The sequence below is a fragment of the Micropterus dolomieu genome, linkage group LG19 (genome assembly GCF_021292245.1).
Source record: "Micropterus dolomieu isolate WLL.071019.BEF.003 ecotype Adirondacks linkage group LG19, ASM2129224v1, whole genome shotgun sequence".
In the NCBI taxonomy this organism is placed as follows: Eukaryota; Metazoa; Chordata; class Actinopteri; order Centrarchiformes; family Centrarchidae; genus Micropterus; species Micropterus dolomieu.
This window is the reverse complement of record NC_060168.1, coordinates 13,296,504-13,313,691: the sequence shown is the minus strand read 5'-3', so window position 1 is coordinate 13,313,691 and position 17,188 is coordinate 13,296,504. Positions and strand designations below refer to the sequence as shown.

Here is a 17,188-nt window from a genome sequence, read left to right as displayed (position 1 = left end):
TGTTCCAGAGAAAAATGAGAATGACTGATTGAGGCTACAGCTGTTCAGGATAGTAACAAAGTTGGCTTTGACATGATGGAACTTCCCTCACAGATGAAGGACACATCCTGTTTTCACAGACCGAAGGCAAGGAATTGCAACAATGCAGGAAATGTGACGGTGTAGAACAGATAAAACTGTAAGGCATTTGATTGGAATTGTCCCTTTGTGTGTCCCATGATGGTTTTGTAACAATATGTCTCAGATCTGTGGCTCTGTATTCCGTCTGGTACTTGACATTGCTGCTCTAATCCACATTGTCATTTCATTGTACACGAAAAGTCACTGGCAGCTAATTATGCTGTGTGATTCTTATTAGATTGCTCTTCAATGGGCTCTGATGCAATATATCTGTTTGTCTTATGGGAACACCTCCCCATTGTTTAGCTAATTACTCTGAGACTGGTATTTGATTGGCAGGGCACCAAAGTAGGAGGCCAATATGTCAGCCAGTCGCCTTGTTTAGATAACAGACAGAGTAAATGATGAATGGACTGAGTTCATTAGCTGATAAATTAAAATGAATTGACTCTATAATCAGACAGTGGATGGTCTTGAGAGATGAAGACATAATAAATATCATGTTGTACCCCTTTCAGCCCTCACCTACAGACTCAGGCATCTCGGTAATAAATGTCACATAGACTTAAAATCTCTACACACAATGCTGGATTGTTTTAAGCTAGTTAGCAAGTTAATGAAGATGTAATTGAGTATAGTAGAAAGGAGACACTTGTTATTATCAGACAATGAGTAAATGAAGCAGAGATATGGTCTGTGCAGTCAGGCTATCATGGCCAAGATGAGTGAAGCATGCAGAGCACGCAGTCTTCTGTCATCTGCCTGATGAGAGACTGGAGTGACGCCTCTCCCCCGAGAGCTCCCCAAATGTTCCAGGCTAACAACGCTCTCCCAAGGAATTAGCTGGCTCAACCGCCCAACACACACACACACACACACACACACACAATTGAATTGTCAGATTCTGACGGGGTCTTACATAACTGAGGCCAATCCAAGAGCCCGGATCAAGGACTCACATCACTGCTTTGTTATTCTTGCAGAACTCACAAAAGGCAAGAAAAAAACGAGGAGCTTGAACCATAAAAGTAGGTGGCAGTGTGCTGTGAAATAATATCTCACATGTGACACCCCTTCAAAGCTGTGTGAAATATTCATGTAAGCCATAAATACAGTAAAAACATTTTTCAGTCATTTTGATATTGGGACATAACAGGACAGTAACCACTGATCTGATCTGCTGCAGGTATTACAACTGACTACAACAGCCTTATTTTAATTTGCTTGCCATATGTAGTTCCCAGAGTATGTATCCTAATAATTTGGTGATCTTCCGACTTCTCCTCTTGCGCCACCACGACGTTGACATTTTGTGGTTTAGAGTGAAATGTCTCCACAACTGGTGGGTGGATTGTAATGAAATTTGCAACAGGCATTTGTATTCTCCACATTTTAGAATTATGATGACCTTGTGGATCACCTCACTTTCCATACAGCGCCATCCTCAGGTCAAAATGTCAAGTACTTTGTTTTTGACCAAATCCTTGCAAAAAATAATGACATTCCCATCAGCCATAGCTGTACATTATCTGTAGTGCTAATTAGGAAATGTTAGCATGTGAATGTGCAAAGCTAAGATGATAAACGTGGTAAACGTTCTACCTGCTAAACATCAGCTTGCATGTATTGTCTTTGTGAGCAAGTTAGGACACAGATGTTAGCATTTAGCTAAAAACACCGCTGTGCCTAAAAGACTGTCTTGCTGCAGTGTTTACAAAAACTCTGATGTAAACAAAACTTTAACAGCATCAAAAAACATTAATAACTGTTAGTTAAACAGATCTACAATGCAGTACTCAACTCATTCAGGAGGGGAAAAAATCATTATTTCATCATTTTAAAGTCATTAATGCAGTGGAAACATTTTAATGTCTTATTTGGAATTATGTGGTTGCTATCACGTACATTTCCAAGTCTCTACCCATAGCGTGTCATTTCCTGTTTTGCTCTCTGACTCCCACTTTAGCTCATTGTATGGAACAGGAAACCAGTGTTATTACATTCAGAGGCATTCATTCCAAAAGAATGTGTCTCATCCAGCATTCCCTGGACATCAGATGAGCCATTACATCACTGCTGACTGGGGCTTTCTTGACGCCACTTCACCCTTCCTCTTTCAACTCACAAAAGGCAATTTACTAGAATTCATTACTGAAACTCAATCAACCAACACAAAACTTATCTAAGATCTCAACTGTAGTTTTTCCATTCTTGGATTCTTGGAGTCTATGTATATCGAATAAATTCCAAGGCGCTAGTTATATATTGAACACTGGTGAGAAAAGGGATTAAAAACAAGCTTTGAGAAGATGTGGACGTGTGAATGGAAGTGACAGTGAACACAGTCTTGGCAAATGCCATGGGCTTCCTGGTGGGCAGGAAAAACTGTGTTCTTTATTGTAATGTACCAAGCTAGTAAGCTGTCAGTCACACAAGGAGGTCTCAGTGCATCTCTACAGCTGTGAAAGTGTGTTTCCAGTTTGTTAGTTGCTTTAGTCGAGGCAATAGAAAGAAATGTGTGAAATTCTTGAGATCCGAGAGTTGACTTGAGAGTTGCCTGTGGTACTCAGACTGCCTTGCTGCTTCTATCTATATGTGAAACATCTGGCTGACATGATACTTCCTTCCAATTGATTAGCTGACATCTTTATGCCACAATTGATAATATCTGGAACAGGAACTTTAAATCTATTCTAAAGCAGGGCATATGAAAAAGCATTTGTATCCAGTTATGTGTAAACACTGGAGGCAAATGGACCTGTATTTTGAGATATGGTGGAATTCAAATTAGATTCCCATCAGCAAAACAAGTATATCTTTAAAAAGAATTTTGTAAAAGTTTTATGAGGTCAGACATTTATTAAACTTTATGATTAAGTATTAACAATATCTGGGTCTATTTGGGTAGAACATTACCATGCAAACATCTATTCGATATGTCAGAAAGATTGGAGAATTCACTGCACAGGACTAACATTTAGGCATCACTGAAAAATGAATGTCTCTGCCTCTCGGGGCAAAAATAGGCTTAACTTTGAAGTCAAACTCACAGTGTATTTGATCTGAAAGATCTGTGAAAAGCCTGGTAGCCTGGATTAGCACTTAAGATCAAATCGGTGCCACTGAAAGTCATTGTAATGTGATTTAACTGATAAGATACTTTTTGGGAAGTCCTCTGGGAGTCCTCTGTAGTCTGCACTGGAGCAGCTCAGGCTGACGAGTTCAGACACCAAAGGACCACTGACGCAACCTTCCCGTGCCACCAGTAAGCCACAACTGAGAAAGGCATTAGTGGACTGCCATCTGATGGTGAACTCCAGCTGATGCAACTGAGAGATAGTGCCGGGCCGGGCCGGGGCGGGCCGGGCCTCAGCTGGGGAGAGACGACTTTTCAAAATAGTCCTGAATCTGCAAGATAATGCTGAGAATAATGAGAGCAGTTAGAGAAGAAAAGAAACATCCTGGAAGAGTCTCGCCATTCTCCCATCCCGCCGTCAGAACAACTAGTAGGAAAAATTAGCCGTCAAGCAGCATCTCCTGGTAACAGGGATTTTCTGGACAGGGAACAGGATAGATACTGTGTAGAGGCTTAAAATGTGCTTGTTGCCTGCTGTTGTTACTTCCCCCGCACACACACTGAGAGCACAGGCTTTAGTCTCAGCAGCCTCAGTGGTATCTCCAGGCCATCCATCTTACAGAGGGCAGATCATTATGTAGTCGACAGGCAGCTTTAGGCCGGGGGCAGGTGGGACTGCTTGTAAGAGATGAACTATAGGCTGCTCCTGCTCTTTACTGGACCTCTGTAAAAACCAAACCAGCCCCTTTTACTGTTGAATAGTACATTACACTTGAGCTTGTTCCATTCTTGTAATGCTGCTACAGTGCGCTTCCCCCAACGCTGCATTTAAAGGATCATGTTTGTGTTATTTTATCTTGTTATTTTTTGTTTTTTTTTTTACCAACAAATCCCATTAAAAGACCAAAACCAGCAATGAATTTATCCTGCTAACAAGTGCTGTCTGTGTAGCCACAGCTTGTAGCTCATACCTCTGTGCCACACAACTCCAGCGTCATCCAAAAACCATTAAAAACACATAAAACAGCCCAACCACTGGGCGAAACTCTCTGCAGCAGCATTTTCTCTGGACAATCGCTCCATGTTGGGCAGACGTCGACGAGCATGGTGGGAGATGTGGCTCCTTGCTTTGCTAGTTTGATGAGCTATGAGGAAGGAGCTACACTGTCTGTGTTCATTGTAATTAAAGAGTATCACTCCATGTGCCCGTTTGGCTCCTTTCTCTGTGTTTTTAATAGTTTTGGATGTAAGTGACTTCAGTGGTACAGAGGCATATGCAACATCTGGCTGTGGCTTCACAGTCACTGCTTGTTAGCATGATAAATTCATTTTTTGTTTTGGTCTGTTTGTGGGATTTGTTGATAATAATAAAAAAGATCAAATATGCAAGTCTTATCCTTTAATGCAGAAGCTTCAGATTTTTTGGGGGGTTTTATTTGGGAGGAACAGAGGACTCAAATACAGCACTTACAGAGATGCTCTCTTGGATTGCAATGCTCTTTCTATAATCATTTTGTAGGATGAAAAATATACAAAAACACTATTATCAGCACCAAACTTCTTGGTCTCACGCCCACTGAAAATGGATGTCATGTTCTATATTCATGAGAACCACAATAAGATACAGAAAGAATATATATTTTATTTTGATCACTCCAGTTTGCGCGATTATAAATACATTCTATGGACATAAACATAGTAACAGGGCATCTTTAGTAATCTGTACAATGATACTGAGATAACAGAGATTTAGCATGATGTATTTGGGCTCAAAGACCATTGTTTTTGTTGATTTCAGTCCTAGGTTCTAGTGAAAAATGTGTTACAGTATCTGCGTTTGATGCCGCCATAAAAGCTCCAGTGCATGATGCTCCTTGTTAGGAAAACCTGAAAAATATGCCAGTGATTTGTCTATGCTCTGCGGGTATAAAATAAAATTGCGCTTTTCACATGGAAATAATAGATTATAGACGTTTTGACAGAAATGCAGAATGATTTCCCTTTGGAGAAAAACAGGCTATTTAAATTTAAACTACAAGAGTTTTGGTTCAGGGACTGTTTCTACTCTGCTTCCCCAATAAGTGATGTTAATTGGCTTCTTAGTCAGCTGGGAAACATAGTAACTCAAGAAAATTAGACCTTAAATGATTGGAAATGAGCGAGTAGTCCAGATTATTGCATTTACAAAGTAGAATAAAGAGAAAATGGGTGAGTCATTTCTGCGTGAGACAGAGGTAGAGCTGCTCAGATTGCATTTTGGGTGAGGGAGGCTAAAAAAACAGCATGAAAGCAGAGAGAGAGAGATGAGGGTGAGGGAGAGGGTGAGAGGAAATATAGGTAACAACATGTTCACTGTGGTAGAAATAAAATTCTCAATACCTGCACACACGGACACCCACGCTCAAGCAGCTGCCCACACACACACACACACACACACCTGCAGCTCTCTCCCAGCGGGTGGCACTGTGTAATTTGGCACATCCATTTCCTAGGCTGGGTTTGTCTTCAGTGCTGTCGAGGCAGTCACAAACCCCATCGGGGTATTCCAGCCAATCCTTGAATGATGTCACTTTCGAAACACACTCACTGAACTGCAAACAAATCTCGACTGTGGAAAGTGTCCCGCTCATAACTGTCCCATTTTTTCTACCGCTGGTGATTCTTGTCATAGGAGGTTTGGACTAATTTCATCGAGCCCTCAGGTGACTGATTGCTGAAGGAGTTTGCCCCCGTTTTCTCTCACTGCACCTCACCACTGCACTTTGCATGGTCTTCCTCTTTGGTCTGGCACTAAATTATGTGGCTCTTCACAGGGCCATGTATCCCAAACCGCGTCCCCGAGACCACCAGGTCTGCCCCTGCCAATACTCAGTGACATCTGCTCTGCTTTAATGACATATTGGAAAATTACATGGCAAAAAACAAGTTGCCCTCCCTTGACATTTCTTCCCTTTGATAGTTCACTCTCAGCTCCACCACTCAATTTTAGCCCTGACCACTGTATGTGTGTTTGTGTCGGAGCCAGTGGAAACTGACCTCCCACCACTGTGGACAGATCAGACGAGGGGACTTCAAGTCATATCCTGTCTTAAAGGGTCGGTTCACCCAAATAAAAACCAACAAAAAAAATCAACAAAAAAAATCTTCCAGGTGCACTAGGTGCACTGCAAAATTTTGAGGAGCTTTCAACCACATCTCATGAACCTCATCAGCAGACGGATTGTGCATATATTAAAAAAAAGATTCAATAATGAAAATAACGGTGGAGGAAATGTTATTTTTGGTGCACACAGCTTAAAAAAATTATTTTTATTAAAATTATTATAACTTTTTACCGAACAGTTGCTTATTTACAAGTCAAATTTTCACTCTCATGTTACCTCTATTTTTTTGCTCTCCACCAACTTCTGATTGAAATAGCTGGCCCTTAGTTGCTTCACAGTTTTTATCAGCTAGCTACTAATTTTGTCTCTCTGCCATTTGGTGTTGGGCTGGTTGTGTACAGTCAGTGGATTAGAGCTTTTTTCTACCTGAAAACGTCCTGCTGCGCCTGGAACGATGCTGTGAGAACGGTTAAAAGAACTAAAGAAAAGGAAGTAAAGTTGAAACAATGAGCTCAAAGATGCTAAAATGCTCTGTGAAGCTGAGCGGGGTGACAACTATCTCTGGGTCATGCACAAGTAGTTGATTGATTATAGCAAGGAATTCAACAGGAATGGATGTCCCTGTTACTCTGAATAATCCACAGACCTTGCAGTTTTTATTGGAACTACTTTCTTCTAAAGAAATAGTATCTAAAGTAGTTGAACTGAAATATGTTCTGTGGAATATCCAGAACAACAAGGACATTTTCTGGTAATAGATGTCAAATTTTTTTTTAATTAAAAAATGTCTTATTTCAATGCTGTGAGCACCACAGATGAAATACCATTCCATTGTATTGTTGTGGCTGCAGAAAGATACACATCTCTCAAAACCTTGACAAATAACAAATGAACACTTTCTGCATGGTTGGGTGCCACTGTAGGTCAGACAAATCTGTTTTAAGTAATTTGGGTGAATCAAATCTTTACATATAGACATATTCCAAAAAGAAAGGTTCATAGTCATTTGATAAAAAAAAAGAAAAATCTGCTCATCAAAATGCCATCAATGCTATAATGTTTGTTCATTTTATGCCAGAAAACAAGGTGCCGCTGATATTACTGCTACCGAAACATGTTGGACTATTTGTATTGTCTACTCCTACTCTAACATAAGCCCAAGCACAGAGACATTATTAAATGTTTCTGTATGTATGAGACAGCTCCGGGTAGAAACTCACTGCTTGTTTATTTCTTAGTGGCTGTGGCTCAGTTGGCTGATTAGGAGGTGAGCCCCATATAAGGCAGGATGAGCAAAAACAAGATGACTCATATAGATCAGTCTCTAAGCAATTTCCCTCAAATAACCCCTTCTCTCTTTCTGCTACTGGCAGGATGGTGATGAGCTGACCAGACTGTGCTTCTTGCTCTGCTGCGTCTCCAATCATTAAATACCAGGGGAAGTTGTAATGGAATACTTCATAAAAATGTTGAGGTCCATGTGCATGAAGAACCTAAGAATTGCTTGTACTACGCCAAGATACTTAATGAAAATTGTCAGTTTTACTCGCAGAATCAATAACTCCGGTTTCCCTCCCCAAGAATAACATATAATAAGATGCAATGTGAGTACATCAAGGCAATCTTTTCACAATCTCCCACTGCTGCAGCACTACTTTGCATGAATTACAGTAAAATCTGGAGTTATGCACGCGGATAGGCCCCAAGCTGTTAGCCTGTTTTTCTCAAAGGTTTCAGCGAGAGAAAAGGAGAGACGGAGGAGGAGGGGAGGAGAGAGGAAGAGGGAGGTAGAGAGGAAGTCCTGGGGGGGGAGACTTGCACTTGCTGCAAGAATAGTTCTTTTTTAACTCATTCAAAAATGGAAATAATAAAAAGTCATACAAGGGAGGAAAAGAACTTTGATCAAGAGAGAAAAGAAAGTTTTGTGAAACTTTATATTCTTCATTTTTTACAGTTTTAATTTGGCACATGGCACAATCAGCATGTATGCATCTGGTATACATAAATAAATATTAAATATTTTATACATAAATATACATATAGAGCTCTTACAAAGACACCTTGAGCGGTCTTGACTTGGGATGTTTCAAATGACAACAACAATACATAGAAATGATCTGTGTTGGGGCTTTGTAGTCTGAACAGTGTTTTAATTGTTTTGTAAGTGGAAGGGATATCTCCATAGAAGCCCTATACATATATGTATGTATGCCCATATTTATATATATATTCAAAGAAATACAAGTGTGCACTGACGTAGGTTTATTCAGTGCAAACAGGCCGCTGTCTGCTTTTGAAGAGGAACTCTTACAAAGTCAATGGAATCATGTCAGTTAGTTCAGTTGAATCTTTAGCTATATTTTTCTCTTACACGTAAAATAATAGATTTATTTTGTAATCTTTAAGCAAAATTAGACATATATAACTTTGAAAATAACAAAAGCGCTATTTCGCAAAGACAGACACCCAGAGACGCAGCAGAAACACTACTGGTGGTGAACCAAAATCAACAACATGAGAAAGTACTCAGCCCCCCTCCCCACCCCACCCAAAAAAAACACATTGTACAACCTACAAACAAAAGAAACAGGTGCACGGACACACACACACACACACACACACACACACACACACACACACACACACGCACGCACAGACTCTCTCACACACTCTCACTGACATACATACAGACTCACTCACTCATCACTCTTGCTTTTGCAAGTTCCCACAATGTGTCTCTTCCTTTGTCTCAGCCTCTTCACCGCGCTTGCACGCAAGGAACGAGAAATCATTTTCACATGCACACAAACACACAGGTGCTCTAAGCAGCATGTGTACGTGCACACTTTGTGGAGATAATATCAGATAGCTTAACAGATAAATTGGCTGTAAAAGATGCACTTTTTTCTTAACAAAACAATCACAGTAACATAGTATTTATCTCTGCCCTCTCATCACCTGGCAAGAGCAGTTCCAGACATATTATTTCTATACGAGATAAAAAAAGATAACACCATTTGTGTGGTTGTTATATTGGTATGCAACAGAAAGAAAAAATGACTTGCCCAAAATGGGTTTAAAATCTCTAGATCTGCATATCCTCTAGGTTCCCATCCTGAATTCAGTCTCTCATCTTTGAGTCTCATCGACTTGTAACACACTCCACTTGGAATAGTCTCAGGGAATAGAAATAATGACAAAAAAGAATAAGCTTTGTAAGGCATTGAAACGTAAAACAAAACAAAGAAGCAATTAAAAACATTTCGTGAATATTGACGTAGAGGCCATTGTTCGAGATGTGTCTCCCGTAGGAGCAAGGGATGGGAAATAAAAAGCACTTCTCTTTGTTTTTGTTATGAATTCAAGAAAAAAAGTGTTGATATCTCCTCAGTCTGCTTAAAAAGGCTTTTAAAATGATTATTTTAGAAAAAAACACTGCAGAAAGGCTCCCTCCCCCGATCAGGAGAAGGGAAGCAGTTTGATTTTGGCAGCTCTGCACAACTTGACATCCATAGAGAGCTCTCAGCAACTCTCCACGTAGTAAAAGTCTAGTTAAATCTCTTCACGTTTTAATCCGACTCATGCCCTTCCCCGCCCCTCCCCCTAACAGCCCTCCCCCTCCCTGTGATATTTATAAAACACAATCCTCTCCTCCGTTCGTTCATTCTCCCGCTCCTCCCTCCTCCACCACCAGTGCCGCCTCCTCCTCCCCGCCTGCGCCGGCTACCCCTGGCCTCCTTAAAGCTATACGCGGGTGGTTGAGTGGGAGTGCGGCAGGCCGGTGGAGTTGAAGCCGGTCGTGAAGGTGTTGTAGGGGTGCAGGTTGGGCATACCTACCAGGGAATTGGGTATCATGGTGATGGTGTTGGGGGTCATGAGGGGAATGTCGTCTGGGGAGCGTCGCAGAGTGAGTGTGTAGTCGGGCAGCGAGGCCAAGCGCAGTGCCCCCTCGTTGCTGTTCCCCGCCTCGCACTCATGGTGCGTCTGGTTCATCTGCAACGACATAATCTCCTCCTCTGGCGCGTGGTGGCCAATGTCGTTGGAGGTGGTCTGCCGCTGCGGGCTGGGCTGCCCGTGGCCGGAGTCCTGCCGCCGCTTGTCCTTGCGGTAGTAGAGGGCTGCAAAAGCCAGGACATTGAGGAACAACAGCGAGGCTCCCACAGCGATGGTCACGCTGAGCTCTGTGGAGTAATCCCGTGGGTTCTCCACCACCAGCGGCCCTGTCTCCTCGTCATCGCTCCATGAGTCTTTATCCTCACTGTTGTAGGCCGGGGACATGGGAGGCCGCTTGGTGTTGAACGGCCAGGACGTTTTCCCGTTGGGCCTCTTGGTGGACAAGGTGTTCTGGGTGGTCTCTGGCGGGGGCACTTTGGTGGTGGTGGAGGTGTAGTGGAACATGTCGTGGAGGTTGTACAGATGGGGCACTAGGTGTTTCCAGAAGGCCACTTTGGTGGCGCGGTAGTGGTCGCGCACACGTGGCTTCAGGCCAATATGCAGGTACAGTTGATCCTGGGGGTTGTACTTAGACCAGGCCACCTCTTCAAAGCGGTTGGCCTTGGTGTGGATGAACTTGGTGTCTTGGGGAACCGGTTTGTTGGGATCCCTACAGACAGAGAAGAGACAGACGTGATAAGAGTGTCGAATGAGATTCTGACAGTACCTTTAATTATTAATCCTCTCACGTTCATGTGGGGATAGAATCACATGAAAATAAAAGGAAGGAAAAGGAAAACATAACAGTATCAGTCACAGCTTATTTTTTGGCGTGAAAGAGGTTCAGCCACTACTGGAAAGTTTATTGATCTTGCTTGGCGAAAGCACAAACCCACAACTACCAACAGACTGCAGTTGAAAATTGATCCAGGTGTGTAAAGTGTGGTATGTATTACGCTTTCTGTAGCTGCATCATCTGACACAGATTTCTCCAACCAATTATTTTCCCCGTCCACTTACATTTTTATTTGTACCACAAGATCTCCATGGAGCATGACCCTGTCCCTCTCCTCTTTCAGCCACCTCTCTTTGAGCATAATGTGCCTGTCTGTGTGTCTCATCCCCGGTCTCCTCTCTCCCCAGATGTTGTTCTTAATTCAGTTCTGATGCAGCCCACCCACAAAAACCAGGGCAGAGGCTTTTAAAGTAAACACATATGAATAAGTCAGCAGGCTTTAGGGCTCGCGTCAGGAGGCATCTTGTTGTTGATAATCCAACGCTGGTGGAGCCCCTCCGCTAATTGCTTGGGGAAGGCAGCACAGTGTGCATTGGCATCCAGTGTACTGATGTAAAGTGGACCATATTAATCAAGCCACTAAGAGGAAACTGCAGAGCTGTGTGTGTGTGTGTGTGCTTGGATATAAGGATGTTTGTGTGTGTGAGACTGAAAGGGAGAGACAAAAGGGATGTGTGAGACTGAGAGAGAAAAAGAGAGAAAGAGAGATTTTCTGGATGCAGTACCTCTTTTGCTCTACAGAGTTCACTGTTCCACTTTTTAGTTTCCAACACGTTGCCTCAACACCGGATGGCCAACCATTTCAATTACAGTGAAGCTATTGATTTATTGAATGAATTAACATATAGCAATCTCCCACAATCACAACTCCTTGTTGCCTTGTTGTCTTACAATGTCAGGAATGGGGAGTTCTGCAGCCCATTCTGTTGCTTGTGGTACCGATGAAATGACTTTCTGTGGAAGAACCTGAAGAAGATAGTGCTACAGCCTTGAAAAGACAATAATTTATGCTGGAGCAAAGAAGTTAAAACTGTGCTATGGTGAGGAGGCGCGACATTCCTCTAAATGCCACGATATATCCCTTTGTGGGTCTGATTGCGATGTCAGTGGAAAGCAAAGTTCAAATTTAGGGATACAGCGGCTACAGTGTTTTTGTTGGCATGGGCTGAAAAACCTCCAAACACAGCCAAGAGAATTAAAAGCCATGCCAGAAGAACCCTCCTTCCTCTTTCCTGCTAGTTTCTCTGCTGTCAATTTTTCTTTTTCAGGTCAGTGCTTCTGGGAGAGGTGAGAGAGAAAGCCAGAGAGAGAGAGAGAGAGAGAGAGAGGAGGGGGGACGTAAAGCAAATTGAGATGGCTGGAGCTGAATCCCTGGACCTGGGCCGGTGTCAGCAGAGCAGCCCGTAAATAACCTCTTTTATTAGGCCCGTAATGATCCCCAATGAATATTGACAGCCAGACTATGATGACTTTGTAGCTGAATATCAGTAATTAAGTTTCAAAGGAGGGGGTGGTGGCGGTAAGGTCATATTGATCTCCCTGTGCACAACATGCCAGAGAACAGGACGTCCATGGAGCAGCGTGATACGTGCTTGTCAGCAGCCTGCGCGTGCTTCATGAATTCTCACAGCAGTCTTGTGCGTGGTGTCCCACATACCTGCAAGCAAATCCCCCACCCCTGTCTCTCATATACATAATACACACAAATGACAACAATGATGGAGGTCAGAGCAATCTCAGTTAATGGGAATTCCAGGCATTTCCATTCACGCTGCAAATGCTCTCTTTTCAGGAGGGTCAGTTTGCTGAATTGTGATGGCAAAAATATTGAATAGGTACTTGGATAGATCTCACAAAACAATCAGTGTGTGCAGGAAGCACGGGAGCGGCGGTGTGGAGGAGTTAAAAAAGCTCTTTGGTGGCTGGCTGACTGGTTCAGTGCAAGTGAAGATGAATAATTTAGGGAACACAAAGAAATCAATGTGGCATCTTTAGTTAATTTGATTTGCCGCATTAGAGAACAACTGGCTGCCTTATCTAATTACACACACATATGCTTGGGTAATTGTTGCAAAGTCAATAATAAACAGGGCACATTCCTTTGAACAATTTGTACCACTGTTGCTCAACTTTGGGCTGCATGCTGACTTTGAACTTGTGCCCTGAGCCCTGAGTCAGAGGGAGTGATCTGAGCGCTACTAGGTTACCCTGCTATATTTGTACTAGGGTGCATGGGTGCTGTGTGATGGAATACGGCCAGACCTACTTTATAATGCTTCCTGATTGCTGTGCTGCTGTGTAAACTAGTGAACGTGGTAAAAGAGTGCTGTAACTGTTGCTGAAGATTTCTGCAGGTGGCAACCTGTCCGAAATCTGTGTGGAAATTACAGGTGGCACACCTGTACAATACAATCCAATACGATAGTCTTATGATGAAAACTGCTGGAGTGATGCTGACAATATACATCTTTTGTTTAAATCAGATAACTCACAGGTGTACGATTCCCCTTGCATGCATGCAAGGACAAAGAACATGATAAACTTAATATAGAACAAACCCATAAAAATATAAGCTTCAAAAGATATTGTCTTCACGCGTTTGTCAATAATAAATAAATAAAGATGGTTTGAAGTTGTTCAACCTATACAGTGCAGAATGTCTTAATCTCTACAGTGAGTTCCACGAGACATTTTGGCTCTGTGCTGTTATGAGTTTGTTGTATCTGAAACAATGTCATGACTATGAAATCAACTGAGTTACAGCTGAATACTCAAGAGATACAGAAAGAACCAAATGGAGTTAAATAGGCTGGAAAGAGAAACTCGGCAATATCAACCGTCTGCTGGTCTTGATGGGCTGAAGACTTTCAGAAGTCACCGCACAGTAAAGACACATTATCTTAACCTGTCAAAATACTTCTGGCAAGCTGAGATGTAATGTTTAAAAAAAGAGGCTGTGTTGCTTCGCCTGTTCATTTGACGTGCCTGAATAGCCTCAAATTAAAGATTACACTCTGTACTTGAACCTCTTGCTCATCGTATCATTCAACATTCAAATATTATAACAGTCCGGTGATAAAACGCAGGACAGTTCGTCATTGTACAAACACTTCCCGAGCTTGCTGTATGTGTTCAGCTCTATAGCAAACGCCTCGTTGTGAATTGTATGAACAGCCCTGGCATAATGTGATGTTTGTGGTCCCGTTGGGCTCTCAGAGCTCCCCTGCATTAGCTGATAGCCTGCCTCCTGTCAGGCCTCCCACTTAATCTGGATGGTCATTGGAGCTGTGGCTGGACTCCCAGGCAGAGGAGAGGGATTATTACACCCATAAAAGCAGGCGTTTTAATGGCCTTTCAGATTTCCTCTGATGTGTTCATATGGCTGTGGTACTATAAACCATCGCCTTCATCTCCTCCTCAGTGCGGCCCACGCTCCCGTGATGACCTTCTGACCCCCGCTAACCTTGGCCTGCCATGCGTGTTTAAGTGCTCCCATGTGTTTGTATCTGTGATGGACTGGAAGTTTGTGTGTGTGTGTGTCCGTGCCTGCTCCATTTCCTATCTATGATCTTGTGCACCTGTGAGTCTGTATGTGTGTGTGTGTGTGTGTGTGTGTGTATTCATATTTGTGACGCATCATGGTATGATCACCTCTGGGGCCGCACAAGTGCAGCACATGAACAAGACATGTCACATTTCACAAAGCAGTACACGCTGTGTGGGTATGGTGACGAGCCTCTCCAGGCTGATATAAGAAAAATCCTTCTGTAAGCCTTAAACTGCTCTTCAATAAGATGCCACACCACTTGGGTGACAGACACGACTCCCAGCTCTACCTACACATGTAGCATAGTGGGGCCTGAGCTCATTACCTATTCCCGAGCCCTATCTGCAAGCACTGATGTAAAAGGTAGATAAGGGGGAAGAATGAATATCATTTTCTTTCTTTTTTTCCCATTTCCCATGTACTTCCTTCCCCCTTTTCATCCTGATGTAATTTGAAGCGCTTGAATGATCATAGACCTAGCCATCACCAAATCTGAAAAGACACGTTTAGGTGCCCTAAGGCAGAAGACAAGAATCTATTTTCACTACACTCAAGGTCTCTAAATCCTGAGCGGAGTATAGCGTCTCTTGATATAAAAGGTACACGCATTAATTCAGTGGCTCATTTTGCTACGCTGCTAAAATATGCAAAGTTTAGTTATTGTTGTTACTGTTGTGTAACAAATTCATCCCCTGCAGTTGTTTACCTACTTACAGGGTAACACAAAGTAAGCAGCTAATTGTAATTTTTAACTCCAACAGAAGGTTTCCCAACACCTTTCCCTGCATTCTTTGCACATTTTTAATAAATGCACTCACTCTAAATCTGTTTGTAGGCTTTTTCTTGGCGTGGCGTAGGGAGGCAACTTCAGCAGCGAGCAGGCAAATTATCAGACGGTGCTCTTTTGCCCTTCATGTGGTCTCACGCTGAGACAGAGGGCTGAGTGATGCGTGGTTCATATCTAATGGCAGCCTTCGGTTCAGCAGGCTAAGTGATGCAGGGTGAGGCACTGTGACTTTGGGGCGTGCAAAAGTGTTGGAGGACACGGCTCTCGGACCACTCCTTAATATGGATGCTATTGACTTGTTTGATTAGATAAGTAAAACACCTTCCCCTTCTTGTTTTTTTAACCAATTAGCAGCTTTCTACCAATTCTAAATTGCTGTTTATAAGTATTTAACATATTTATATAATATATATATATATAATATATAATATTTATATTAATTTTAATCGGACAACCAATTACTTATGGATGTACACATGCAGATCTACTTCCTTTTCTCCTCCTCCCCCGCTGTCCTCTTCTCATTACATTCAGCACACAGTGTGAACACCGATCAATGGCATCCAGGCCCCTTAACAAGCCACACCACTTCCTTACCTTCTCTAATGCAAATCAGGATATTGGCTACAAATCTCCTATCAAGTGAGTGCCTATTTAATGGAGTAGGCAGTCGGCTGTTTGGAGCTGTGCTGTTCCACAATGAGGAGAATTCACAGCCTCCTGGTACAGGTTGAGTTGGCCCTAACGAAGGAAGCTGAAAGGGAACGGGGGATAATCCGGAGAAAGGACAAGGAGGGGGATCAGGGATGAGTGATGTAACTACTAGACAGCTGGGGTAAAAAAAAAAGACGGCTGAAGCAGTGCGTGAATGAGGTCAGACAGTTGATGTATACGTGTTGTTAACCCTACAGAGGAGACTTAGATTGACAAGCGGGAGGCAGACAAAAAAAAAATCAACTAGCAGGGTTGTATATCAAAGTGCTGGCTGTTGAATTGCACTATAGACACACTGTAGTTACTTCTATCTACATTTGTTTGGTTGGCAGCCGGTGTCACTAAAGACAAAGCAATCAATACTGCATATTTTAGCTCATGTTGTGAATGTAAAACATGAGTAGACACTCTTTTTTTGTACAGAATAATGAGAGAGAGACAGAGAGAGAGAGGGGGGAATGGAGGAGCAGTGGAGGAGAATGAGGAAAGAAATTCAACACATGACAGCGCTCTGCTCTTTAACTACCTAGCAAGGCCCTGCGCAGCATGTGGCACAGCTTACACACAGAACGGGGGAAATGTGCACCAGCCAGCAAGAAGTGGGAAGATGGACCAACACATTTAAAGCACTAATGATATATAATGATTGATCTTTTCTGGGTCTTTTCTGAAGTGTTCTGCCAGTGTTTTTGTGTATAGTCGTGCTGCTGTGCTTGCATTTGTGTCTTGAGAAGGCGTGGAAGTCGCAGTATGTGGATTTGTGGCAAAAGTTTTGGAGTAACTGTTAAGAAGAAGTTGTTCTGGCAATAAAGCGCAGGCCATTTTTGCCCGTCAATAGTAAAACAAATGTCGCAGCCAGGAAAATAACTCTGAGCTGAGTAAATCCCCGGCTTCTGAAACATCCCTAACTCTCAGGAAAGAACAGCCTCATAGTGTAAACACACACTCTCACAATCGCACTCACACACATGCACACACACACTAAGAAGATTGGACAGCGTGCACTCTCTGTATGCTTTTATGCTTCACTGACACTGATGCAGAGGAAAAAAAACAAAAAACGCACGGGCAGGGATTTGCCCCGTAAAGATGACACATAAGAGCCAGGGAC

At 42.7% G+C, this 17,188-nt stretch overlaps 1 protein-coding gene across 9 annotated transcripts in view; it reads right to left on the bottom strand.

Annotated features, from left to right (window-relative positions):
* nlgn3a (neuroligin 3a) overlaps window positions 1-17,188 on the bottom strand; it is a 144,887-nt gene that overhangs the window by 301 nt on the left and 127,398 nt on the right. For 8 of the 9 annotated variants that reach the window (XM_046030820.1, XM_046030821.1, XM_046030826.1 and 5 more), the window contains one exon: window positions 9,981-10,903. In XM_046030820.1, coding sequence (XP_045886776.1) covers window positions 10,045-10,903 — 859 coding nt within the window. In that variant the 3' untranslated portion in view covers window positions 9,981-10,044. Of the gene's footprint in view, window positions 1-9,980; window positions 10,904-17,188 lie in introns of those variants that run through there. The other variant, XM_046030824.1, reaches the window with a different exon arrangement.